A 13,069-nucleotide genomic window follows, 5' to 3' on the forward strand; every position below is an offset into this window, starting at 1 on the left:
ACACCTCACGCGGGAAACGGAGAGAGGTTAAAGGAGCGAGCTTCGCCGTGGAAGGGTGGGGGGGAGCCGGGAGCGGAGCCCGCCCGCCCGCCTCCGCCATCGCGTAGGCAAACACACAGCTCCCAATAATGGCGGGACAACACCCCCAGCGAGCCCAGGGCGGGCGCATCCCCCTCCTCCTCCCGCCCTTCCTCCCCTCCTCCGGGGAGCCCAGAGCTTAACGCCTCCATTTCCGAACGTGCCGGGCGGTGCCGGGGCCGTCCCGCCCTCCCTCCCCCTCAGCGCCGCGAGCACCGCCGCCACCTTCCCCTCAGCGCGGCCGCCGCCGCCCCTCCGCGCCCCCGCCCCGCTCCCCCTCGTCCCCTCCCGCGTTGCCGCGCAGCTGGGCCGCGGCGCGGGCGGGCATGGCGGGCCCCGCTGACAGGGCCGCACATGTTTACGGCCGGCAGGAGGAGAAATCTGAGGCAAAAGCCGAACAGGATCGCAGGCGGGAGCATGGAGCAAGGGCTGCGGGAGCCGGCCCGGCCCTCGCCCGACCCCGGCCGACGGGGCGGGCGGCGGGCGGGCGCGGCGCCGTGGAAAGCGTTGTCAGCCGCGGCGGCGGTGCCGGCCTCCGCTCGTCTTCGGCGCGACGGTTCGTGGGGGGGGGGAAAAAGTCAGTTTTCCAAACGAGCCCGCCTTATCTGTGCCTTTCCAGCTCCGGGGGGGGGGGGCTTTGGGGGTATTTTGTTTGTTTGCTTGGGTTTTTTGATGGAGGGGAGCTGGGTGGGAGAGGCAGGCAGGAAATCAACTGGATTTCCCCATGGAGGACGGGGCAGCTCGTTCCCGTCAGGGGACGGAGGAGAAAAGCAGAACAAAGTGTAGACGGTTGTCTTTTTCAGCCCTTTTTTTATTAGGGAAAAGCACGCCACCAAAACTGCCGGTTTTTCTGAAGACTCCTGAAGGGTTGACTGGAAGGAGCACTGCCAGAGAAACCCGGCAGGGAGCTTTCCAAAAAAAAAACCAAAAAAAAACAAAACCAAAAACCAACAACACCCCCCAATTAGCATTAATAAACCCTCTGTACTCACTGGAAAACAGGAACATGTACAATACAGAAAATTATTCCTGCATCTCAAGCTACTGACCTAGCTTTCAGATGGTTACTGAAAAAAAAACTGAGGTGCGGGTGATCTCCAAGTTACCTGGCTATCTGGTGTTTCTGTTCAATTTTGGTTACAGTGGTATTTACTGAAAGAGTCTTTAGGGTTAATGTCAGTGTGGTATGCAAGCTAAAAAAATGCAGAGTGCCGTTTTCAGAGCACTGTATTCATCTCCAAGAATAAGAATTTATGCAAATTAAACTATAGTATCTTATGAAAGGTAGCAAGATGTTAAAATTGTACACATTGCTTAATATATTGGAGTAAATATTTTTATTGTTGGAGTTGACTGGCAGCTATATGGGTTTTTTCCTCGGTTCCACAAGATTTACAGTGGAGTTTCCATGTAAAAAGTGAGTCTGTAAGTACTCTTTTATGTGGTCCTGTAATATTTATGTTTTACTGAGTGCCTGATCTAATTTGTTCATTTTGAAGGAACAGCTAGTTATTTTCTTTGCAATTGCTACCTCTGCAAATTCAACCTCGACTCCAAGAATCAAGCTGAGTTCGACACTTCAGTGAGAATGAGGAAGTTGACCTGCTGTCCTGATTTCAGCTAAGATAATTTTCTTCCTGTGTTTTGGATGTAGAGTGAGAATAATGTTGATACTACACTGATATTTTCATTGTTGCTAAGGAGCACTTAGCCTAAATCAAGGACTTTTCATTTTCCCGTGCTCTGCCAGCGAGGAGGTACACAAGAAGCTGGGAGGGAGCATGGCCAAGATAGCTGACCCAAACTAGCCAAAGGGATATTCCGTGCCATAGGACGTCATGCTCAGTATATAAACCAGGGGGATTTGGCTGAGGGGCGGATCGCTGCTGGCACGGGACGGCGGGTGGTGAACAATTGCGTTGTGCATCACTTGCCTTTTCTTAGGTTTCAGATCTCTCTCTTTTTTGTTATCTTCCTTTTAGTTATTATTATATTTTATTGTTATTATTTTTTAGTGTAGTTATTAAACCATTCTTATCTCAACCCACGAGTTTTAATTTTTGTCCAATTCTCCTCATCCCACTGGGAGGGGAGAAGAGTGAGCGAGCTGCTGCGTGGTGCTTAGCTGCTGGCTGGGGTTGAACCATGACACTTGTTGATCTTGAGTTTTCTTAATATATGTTTAATTCGCATGGGAAGTTCCACCTAAATGAAGACAATTTATGAACATACTTAGTTAAAATAGTATTTCAATGATCCTCTTTCCTTTTCTCTATCCTTCCTTTAATTCAGTCTAATTTTAGAGGTCTTTATTCACACACATTGTTGTTCCCATGCCTGAGTGACCACAAACAACTTTGAAACTCCTTCAAATAGCTTTTTTTTCTGTCAACTACGTATATATAGTTATTTCTATTATGTGCTCAAACATTTGCATTAGAGAGGCCTTTATTTCCTGTGTTTCTGCCTTCAGTGTACATCACTTGGGTTGTTTGGTGGTGTTTTTGTCCTGTGCTACTTTTGTTAAAAAGTGTTCTTTGGGTTTTTTGTTGTTTTTTTTTTGTTTGGTTGTTTGGTTGTTTTTTTTTTTTTTTTTTGTGTGTGTGTGTTTTTGTTTGTTTTTGTGGTCACTCAGTAATTAAGTAGGAAAATGTTAGTTTTACTTTTTTCAAATTCATCCTTTTGTCTTCCTCAGACAGTTTCAAAAAAGGAAAACCGGTCACTGTACTAGTACTAGCAGATGAGTTGACCTCTTTTTTCTGGGAAACAAAGCCTTTTAAGAGACTTAAACATGTAAAGTGCATGAAATTACTAATCACCAGCAGCAAAACCTTTGAGGAGGGGTTTTTAAAAAAGACATGCAGTCCTGGTTGATTGATGTTCATTCTCTCACAGTCCAAGGATGGACTATCTGGAATTGCTTTCCTTACCGGTAAGAGTATTCAGAACTAGTAACTGTTTCAGAGCAGTAAGTGAAAAGAGTAATGCATAATGGCTGATGAATTCTGCCGCTTCATTCCAATGCATGGCTGGCACTGGAACCTCCTTCAAGCAGAAGGCGTAGCCTTGTCTGCAGGGTGGCATTTCGCTGCACAACAGCCAGACGCAGAAGTGACCTCGTGCTCCCCGCTCAGTTGATGAGTGGGGCAGAGGCATGTCACAGAAGCGACGATTTCGCTTACCGAGAAGGGGGTCAAAAGGTCGCCACCTCTCCTTTTGAGCAGCATCTGGTAGACAATTTTCTGCCTAATATTGTCAATCATTCCCTTGTTCTTGAAGGTGCCTGACTGTCCTCCCAGCTGGAGTGAGAACTTCAATGATCACTATAAAGCAAAACAAATGCAAAGTTTACGAAGGGGGTGTGGAGAAGGCAAGTCCCCGAATAAAGAAGTTGGCAGGGGCTCAAATGCCTGGGATTATGAGGGAAGTGGAACACACACATGGTTAGTCCACATGCTGGTTTGAATACTAAAGCTCAAGCAAATGGATTTGTTGCACACTAAAAAGTGAAAAGTGAACGACTACTCGAGCAGGTTATGTTTCTTTTTTAAAAAAAAAGTGGTGATTAAATGCGCAGGAAAATGAGGGTTTCTTTGCTTCCTATGGCTGCTAGACATTTTTTAAAGGCAAGGAAATGAAGAATAGCATCAGTCTGGGAGGAGGCAGGAGCAGAGGGGATCTTGACTCTAGTGATAAAAAGCTGGCGTTCATGGACAAAGGGAAAAAATATTCAGAGACTAAAGAAAAATCAAGAAATGTATTCTTTCCTTGCAGGCACATCAGGAAGAAAAGAAGGAAAAATAAAGCAGAGCTGGCCGAGGTAGGATTCTGGGTGGTCCAGCAAAACGCCTGCTGCAATGTATGTGCCTGCTCCTGTGAGGCAAAGGAAAGCACACCCGTACTAGAGCTTGTTAGCCCTGGTGAGGGCTTGTCGCCGCTGGCAGCTTCATCGCTGACTGCTGGTCCCTGAGGGAGGCAGGTCTGGGACCAGCCAGTGAGGTGGTTACAGAGCAGTGCCTCCCTGAGCATTACGGAAGAATCTCTGCTGTTGGAAGCAAAAGGAACCCTTTCCCCAGCGTGGTGTCAGGCAAGCTTTGCCTGTAGTCACCAGCACAGTATAAACTAGCAGTAGCTGAATGGAACATAACGTCAAACAGATCAGTAACTAATTATATTAAGAATGAGAGGAATACTTAACTGAGACAGGGACTGTGTAAAATGTTTGGAAAAAGTATGTATCATAAGAAAACTCCACCCGACCTTAATCAGTATAGAGTAATTAAGGCAGTGCCAAGGAAAGCTAGATTTTTTTCAGCAGCTAATGCACAGAACTGCCCAGTGGATTTACTAAAAGAAGTTAGACAATAACTATTCACAATGAACTGCAAAGCTGTCACTGTAATTCACCTCCACAGATTGTTCTAGAAGTTCTGGAGGGAGATACATATGCTTACATATACTTACCATTTGAATTGCCTCATGTCTTGAGAGGGAGAGACATTTCTTTTCTGGAACTATGAACCAATTGCTAAGGTTAGAGGTAAAGGAGCATCTGAAACACTTCTGCTGTGTTGGAAAGCTGTATACACAAAGGGGGTGCAAATGTGCACATTAACTTTTAATAAGCTTGGAAATCATTGACATGTAAACAGCTATTATTACAGCCAGAGCCTGTACTTTGTTAGAGACACATTATGCTGTAGTACAATCATGAGATAGCTCTGTTTAGCTAAGTGATACCATATTACCCTGTATATCACAAGAATTTACTCAGTGTCAGGACATGGCTACGGGCCAGAATTGCTCAGCAGTTCACCCCAAGAGTGCTAAGATTGATTCTCAGGGAAAAAATGTTGATAGGTGATAGTGGATTATGGCTTGGGTTTGACTCTTAACAATTTGTGAACGTAAAGACACTGAAGAGGACTGTACCTAGGACTCCCTGACTGTCCTTAGAAAACTTCCTCCATAATTTAACTTCCCTGGGAAGCACTGAAAGGGCAGTATGGGTTCAGCTTCAGCTCCATTCATACTGCAAGTCAGACAGACTGGAAGAAATGGAGCAAACAGTCATTTCTATCTTTTGTTTGTATAAAATATTGTGAGAGAAGTTATTCTTACTACAGCTCCAATCTGGCTCGCCTGAGAAGTGCTAGAAATCTTTAACCAATCTGTTGTAGAGTTGTCAACACTGGCTTCTCATTGCATTTGATAACCCAGCAGGAGTCAAAAACATTAGCAGCTCAGATTACTAATCAAAAGTCAGTCTTCTTCCCCAAACCCCTTGCCGGGATTGCCCTGCCCGTCAGCCCAGTGAACTCTGGACTGCCATTCCTCATCTTTCCTGACCCCAAAACTATTTTGCCTCCTCTTCCTCCACCAGAATTTGGTTACGCTCCAGGGCTCACCCGCTGTCCTTCTCTGCTTTGAGAGCTGAGGGAGTTCTGGGGGGGGAGAGGCAAGGACCTGGAGGATGGAGCACCCTCTGGCAGGCTGGCCGGCAGGCCTGGGGTGTTTTAGGTGTCCCTAAGAACCTGCCTGAGCCTCTCTTCTCTGCCACCATGCCCCCCAAACCCGAGAACCCGGCTAGTAGTTTTTGAAACAATTGCTGTGGAACTGACAAGTAAAAGCCTGATTATTGGTTAACTCTCTCTGCGTTTATGTTCACCCACCAAAACCTCAGGGCAAGAGGCGGCAGGTCAGCTGTATGTTACAGCGGTCGCAGAACTAACCTGACGGAAGGGCTGACTTCATGAAGAGTCCAAATAGAGGCTGAAGTGTGAGCTGTTACGGGAGTTAACAGACATGTCTGCGCAAGCCCAGCTATCCTTTATCATCACCGTTTTCCCCAAGAGACCCTTTGGTCTCTGTTCTACTATTTGCGGTGTTCATGCTAGCACATATAATCCAATTCAGTGATAACACATTCGGTGCGTGTAATTTCTCATTTTGTTTCTGGTTTTGCTACAATTAAAGCATACAGACCTTTGAAAAAGTCAAAGGAGTCTCACAACATGTATCCCAGTATGTGGCAGATAGGAATGGGACCTTCAGTAATGCGATTATAATTCAGGTAACTTTGAACGCAGGCCACTACAGAAGATGACAATTAGATTTAGGTGGTATTCAAATAATAGGAACTATTACGAATAATTTTAATACTAGGAGGTATTGGAATGATTCCATTTCTATGCCTTTGAGGTACAAGTATGAAGGGACTAAAAATTCCAACGTGAATTTAAATGGTTTAAGGCAAAACTTAAGTGTAACATTTTTTGTCAAATCTAAACATCCACTGTGAACATTCAGTGTAAGAATAAACCTAAAAAGCATTTTTTTTTTTGTCTTCCACAGCTCTATCCTTTATACAACATCAGCTTCAAAAAATCATGACTGATCCAGTCAGCCAGGTATCAAGAAGCTAAGTAGTCATGCAGTAGCAGGAAAAAAAACGGGACATCTCATGTCGGCGTGTACCGGGGGCTTTGGCTGCTGTTGGGCTGTGAGCTGGGCTGTGCTGACACCGCGGTGCAGCTGATCAAAGCCACGGTAAAACATCTGAAAATGTCACTTTTAGAAGGGTGGGGAAATACTGCTGGAAGACCTGATATGCTAGAATTCGCCAGCAATTCTGTTGCGGATCTCGTCCAAAGATGCAGTCTCTGCAAACCTTGAAGGAATGAAAACAACTGGTGTGTGGGGATGGGTTGAAAAAATTGAAACAACTTCCATAGTTCGACATGAAAAGTAATGTCATTATTTCTTTAATAGGTACTCTATTATCTATAGGTACTCTTATTAGCTATAATTTCTTGCATAGAAAGCACTGCATGCTGTATTCTAAAATGAATAAATATAATTCCTTTTTGGCAAGGACAAATTAACCTAGTGCTAGAAGCAAAGCGTAGCCCCATGCTGACTTGTTATGTGTACATCTGGCCTGTTGTCATGTCTCTAAAACAGAATGTATGGGGAGAAGGGTACTGAACAGTAAAAAGGGAATTACTGTAATTCACTTGTAAATTGAAAAGAATATATATGTGGCTCAAAAATAAGACGTAAATGCAGACTTAAAACTGATTTATAGAGGAAGAGGTTAGGATAAGCATGTGACCTTAAGTATAACTCAGCCTTGGGAGGCTTCAATAAGTGGTACAGAAGTCTATAATAAATTAAAATCGTGACAGCAATAACTTAAAACTCTGTTTGGAAACTATTTTAATGTAAAAAACTTTTCAGAAAGGCATTTTAAAGCTTAAAGTGCAGAAGTACTCCAATTTGAACTGGAAATGATTTCCCTAACCATCCTGAACAGTTTTCTCCTCACCAGGGTGTAGACACCTCTGCTTCAATTTTTTAACTGGAACCCCCCCCAGTTTCTTCTCCGCTCCCCCCCCGCCGCCCCCCAAGTTCCATTTCTCCCCCGTGATGTTTTCTGGGGAGAGGTGGAATCATTGTATTTCACCCGCCCGCCCCCCCGACATCTGCCCGGGCTGTCGGGCACCCCCCGGCCCTCCCGCCGCTTGAGCAGCCCCCGGGCCGGCGGGGACGGCCCCGCTCCCCGCTCCCCGCTCCCTCCCGCGGGTGGGCGGCGGGGGCCGGCGCCGCTCCGCGGGGAAACCCGCCCGCGGCCACGGGCGGAGGCGGTGCGGCCCCGCCGCCCCGCGCAGCGCCTGGCGGAGCCGCGGTCGGCGGGAATCCAGTCCGGGTTTTGGTGCCGGGGAACCGGCGGCGGCGAGGAAAGGGCGAGCGGGAGCGGACCCCGCGCTGCGCCCCACAGCCGGGCCGGGCCGGGCCGGGCCGGGCCGGAGCAGGAGGAGGAGGAGGAGGGCGGCGGGAGCAGGTGGGCGAGCGGCGGGGCGGCCGCGCCGGCACCGGGCCCGCCTCGCCGCGCCCGCGGGCCCCCATGGCCGCGGCGCGCCCGCCGCACACACCCACCGCCGCCCCCCGGTGAGCGCCGCCGCCGCCGCCGCCCCTCGGGCTCGGCGCTGCCGCTGCCCGCGGCCGGGGCTGAGCGCGGCGGGAGCCGGGCCGGGCCGGGCCGGGCCGGGCGGAGGCACCATGCAGGCGCGGCGCTTGGCCAAGCGCTCCAGCATGGGCAGCCGGCGGCTGAGCGCGGGGCCGGCGGCCGCTCAGGCGGAGGGGGGCCGGCCCCCCAAGCCCGAGAGCGCCTGGAGGCCGCCCCGGCGGGAGGGCTCCGCCGCGGCGCTGGAGGAGGAGGACGAAGACGAGGACGTGGTGGTGGAGGTGGAGGAGGAAGAGGAGGAGGAGGAGGGCGGCCTGGAGAGCCCCCCCCCGGCGCTGACCGGCCACGCCAAGGGCCCCCTCCGGGGCAGCCTGAAGGTGCGTCCCGGGTGGGCGGGAGCGGGGCGGTGGCGGCAACCGCCCGGCCCGGCCCGGCCCGGCCCGGCCCGGTGCCGGTGGCGGGGCCCGGGGGAGGTGCCGGGGCGGGGCAGGCCGGGCCGGCCGGTGCCTCGGGCCGGGCCGGGCCGGGGGGGCGGAGGGGGCGGCCCCGGCGGGGCTGGGGCGCCGCCGGCTGCGGGCGGGCCCGCGCCCCGCCAGCCCCGGGGGCAGCGGGTTCCCGCCGGGGAGGCGGCGGCGGGCGGGCCGCGGAGCCGCGGGGGCGGCCGGTGCGCGGCGAGAAGGGGGCGTGCGCGGGGGAGCCGCCGGTGTCTGGAGCAGTTTTGGAGAATAAAGATTTCCCGGGGTAAAGTGCGCGGCGGCGGGGCTGCTGCGGGGGGGGGGGGGGGGGGCGTGGGTGTTCAGCTTGGCCGTTTGCACTGGGTAATTTTTTTTTTTTTTTTTTTTTCCAAGATTAGAGTCGTGCCTGCGGCGGGGGGGCGAGTGGGTTAGGCGGTGCTGGAGGGCTCCTGCGAGGGAGGGTGCCCGCGGTGAGGAGACCTGGACGGGCGGTTTGTGAAAAGTTTCCGAGTGCAGCAATAGTGCGCTGAGACCCGGTTGAAACCCCATGGGAGTGTGCGCGGGCAGTCCTCTGAATGTGGTGCGTTTTGGAGCAACCTGCTGAACACACTTGCAGGCTGAGACCCCGCAGATTTAGGCTTCATTATTTTATCACGAGGGGTTTTCTGTAGTTATTTTGATCTTCGAATAACTCGGATAGTAGTGTTAAGTCTGTGTGTAGGTCTGTGCAGGATATGTGTAATAGCTTTACACTGGTTATGGGAAATAAATGCGTATGAAACGGTAAAGGATATCCCTTGGGATTGATTTATATTTTTTTAAATCTAGATAATGATTCTTGCTTAACAAGAGATCAGGGTTGGCCTAGTAATAGTGCCATATTGCCATTGGGGTCTTCCCTGTATCCACAGAAGGTAAAAAAAAAAAAAAAAAAAAAAAAAAAAAATGGAAACCAAACCAAATGAACCACCAAAAAAATCCTAAAGGAAAGCATCAGCAGAAATACAAGTTATCGCCATAATGCTTCAGAGCTAGTTTGTTATAACAGTGATAGGATAAATCTGACCCAGCTGGGTCATTGGACCCTGTCCGTGTAGCTCTTCAGTGAGTCTGTCAAGGGCCACAAGATGCAGTTACGGTCTGGCTGGATCAGACTGTCTGTGTTACTGAGGCCTGACAGGCTGGGCCAGCTTGCTTGCTCTAAAACCTTTTGACACTTGACAGATAGCCTAAGGATGAAAGGCACCATAATGGGTTTCTGGTCCCATCGGTCTCCCCATCACACCGAAACGCCAAGTGATAGAGGAAGCTTAGAGAAACTTCCGCTGTGTCCCTAATAGGAAAAAAGTGTGAAATTCTCAAATGGAGCAAAATGATCTGAACTATCAGGTGGATTACGTAGGTATAATCCTCATATAACGTGGGTTATTGGAGTGTATTGTTCTCTCTGTCAGCCTTCAACAAGCTTTCGAGTAGTAGGTCTGTTAATATAAGTAAAGGTTGCTGGTATTCCTGCCTTACACTTACGACTATATGAGCATGTAAGAATGTCATGCCTGCATGTATTTACTTCCCTGTACAGTAAATCTGCCTCCTAGATGAGGTGAGTGGAGTAGTGCATCTTAGGCTACTTTTAGCGTACATAATAAACTCTCAGGTCCTCTTTAGTATCCAGGTGCAGGTATTTACCCTCTTTAGAAGAATATTTCTAACCCTCATGACCATCAGGATTTGCTTTCAGTATTTATACTTTTGAGTACCATAAACTAAGAAAGCTGTTACAATTTAACATTTTAAAGAAACTGTCTTTGGTTTCTGTATATTTCTTTAGTGATTGTTGGTGTAGGAGTACATAAAGCTTAATGTAAGGGTTGTTCCAAGTAACAGATTAAATGTGAGAGAAATGGGCATTAAGTGAATGCAACAAGTGAGGTCCAACTGCAAAACTGGGAGGGTAATAGGACTGGCACGATCTGTCTCCGGTTTGTTAAACAGGATTCCTTCCACATGGAAAACTGGCATGGGGTCAACAGCATTTGACTCCGGATCTGGTCTTCTGAGTTGGGATTTGGGAGCAAAGGGAATTGAAGGGGTGCCCACTGCTGAGAGAGAACATAAATTGTTGCGGTGTCCAGTACCCTTCAGAACAAGAGATGTCCTGAAGAGCTTCAGAATTTAATCAGACTTGAAAGCAAAGTGGTCCGGGTGTTGGTGTTGCAGTCTTATGTTATCCAGATAATGCAATTAAAAAGCAGCACGCAATGGCTTGGTGTGTGATATAGATACAAATGATGCACATGTACACTTGATGTCTGTGCCCTTGGGTGTAATGGCATTTTACAGCTAGAGGTTTCATGAGCTCTTCACAAAGTCACTTCCATGGAGCGCCTGTGTTACATGGATGAATACATCATAGGGTCTGCAGTGAAATTAATCTTTTTTTTAAAAGTGCCTGAGAATTTGATTGACTCATCAAGATGAAAAAAGTACCTGCATCATCAGGTCTTATGGCTGTGTTGTCTCTACTGGAAAGAAGTCTATGCTGTGTGGTTGCACCACTGGTGGTCCATTTTTAACCCTCACCTTTAAATATAGGGCAAAAGAGAGAGGAAGAAGTACATTATAAAGACAAATGTTATTTCTCCAATTTCTCAGGTCTTGGAAGGAGAGAACAAGTACGACAAAAAAAAGAGTGAGAGAGACTGTTAGTCATGAGGAAGATACAAAAACTGCTTCATTATATTGCTGTAGCCACATGTTGTGGTTTAGGCCAAGCCAGCAGCTAAACAGCATGGAGCCCTTCACTCATTCCTCCTCCCCCCCCCAGTGGGATGGTGAGGAGAAAATGTAGCAAAAGGCTTGGGGGTCAAGACAAGGACAGGGAGAGCTCAGTCACCAACTATGGCCATGAGCAAAAGACAGACTGGACTTGGGGAAAAAAACATCAATTTAATTTGAACACCACCACCACTACTCATTTCCCAATCAAATCAGAGTAGAACAGTGAGAAATAAACCCGAATCTTAAGAACACATTTCCTTACACCCTCCCTTCTTTTGGGGCTTAACTTCACTCCTAATTTCTCCACCTCCTCCCCTCCAGCAGCACAGGGGAACAGGGAGTGGGAATTGCAGTCAGTTCATCACCTGTTATCTCTGCTGCTCGTTCCTCCTCAGGGGGAGGACTCCTCACACTCTTCCCCTGATCCAGCATGGGGTCCCTCCCATGAGAGACAATCCTCCAGGAACTTCTCCAATGCGAGTCCTTCCCACAGGCTACAGTTCTTCACAAACTCCTCCAGAGGAGTCCCTTCCATGGGGTGCAGTCCTTCAGGAACAGACTGCTCCAGTACAGCTTCCCTCAGAGTCATGACCTTCTTTGGGCACAGACGCCTGCTCTGGCGTGAGGTCCTCCGTGGGCTGCAGGGGGGAATCTGCTCCACCATGGACCTCCGTGGGCTGCAGGGGGGAATCTGCTCCACCATGGACCTCCGTGGGCTGCAGGGGGGAATCTGCTCCACCATGGACCTCCGTGGGCTGCAGGTGGACAGCCCTGCCCTCTCACCACGGGCTGCAGGGGAGTCTCAGCTCCAGTGCATCTCCCCCACTCCTTCTTTAGTGAGCTTGGTATCTGCATAGGTGTTTCTCTCCCATCTCCCTCCTCTCTGCTCCCCTCTTTGCCCACCAGGTTTTTCCCCTCTTAAATATGTCATCACAGAGGTATTACCACCATCGCCGGTTCTCTCGGCCTTGGCCAGAGGCAGGTCTGTCTTGGAGCCGGGGAAGCTTCTAGAAGCTTCTTACAGAAGCCACCCCTGTAGCAGCCTCCCCTGCTGCCAAAACTCTGCCACACACAGTCCCAAGACACCAGATAGATGTCCACATGGAGGACACTGGAAAACACTTCTGTTGCTCTCATTTCCCCCTGCTGTTCTAACACGATGCTTGAAGAGGCATGAGTGTGCTGTCTGTAGCTGGTGGGTAATGGCAGGATAGCCAGAGGGACTCTGAGAGCCTGTAAAGCCTTGTCGAGAAGTGCTGGGCTTGCTTATTTTGTCAGAACTAGTTCATTCATCTGTACAGGGAAACAAATGGCACCAAGGTGCTGATTATACAGACTCATTTTGCACATGAAACTCTTTTTGTGCAACCCATACTTGCTGTTTTGGCTGTAACTAGATTTCCAGGCATTTGAAATTAGATGAAAAAGAATAAATAGCACAATTACTGGTACTTTATCTTGAAGCGTGGATTAATTTGCGGTCCTTTTTATTTAATCTTTTGTATGGGACATGGTTCAGATACCACAAGCAGCCATGTTAGTACCACGCTGGGATTAATTTACTCCATGGAAACTACTGGTTTTGGTGATACGGGGAGAGGTTTTGAAGTAGGGTTCATCAGCAGTCTGTGATGCTGAGTTTATCTGGTACTTATAAGCAAGACCCACCATAAGTAGCAGAGCTACGCTTATTTGCCTTTAAACCACTAGAGTGCTCTGATTGAGGATTTGGGCTGGTAATGAACACAGGCTTGTGATAACTTGCCAACATGTTGCAATATTTTCTCTA

General features: G+C 49.0%; 1 protein-coding gene across 1 annotated transcript in view; it reads left to right on the plus strand.

Annotated features, from left to right (window-relative positions):
- Positions 1-8,070: 8,070 nt before the first annotated feature.
- ZNF704 (zinc finger protein 704) overlaps positions 8,071-13,069 on the plus strand; it is a 91,935-nt gene continuing 86,936 nt past the window's right edge. Inside the window, exon 1 of the mRNA XM_042785860.1 lies at positions 8,071-8,421. Within this exon, the coding sequence (XP_042641794.1) occupies positions 8,140-8,421 (282 nt within the window). The 5' untranslated portion in view covers positions 8,071-8,139. The remainder of the gene's footprint in view (positions 8,422-13,069) is intronic.

The sequence above is a fragment of the Tyto alba genome, unplaced genomic scaffold (assembly GCF_018691265.1).
Source record: "Tyto alba isolate M040663 unplaced genomic scaffold, T.alba_DEE_v4.0 Super-Scaffold_9, whole genome shotgun sequence".
NCBI classification, from domain to species: domain Eukaryota; kingdom Metazoa; phylum Chordata; class Aves; order Strigiformes; family Tytonidae; genus Tyto; species Tyto alba.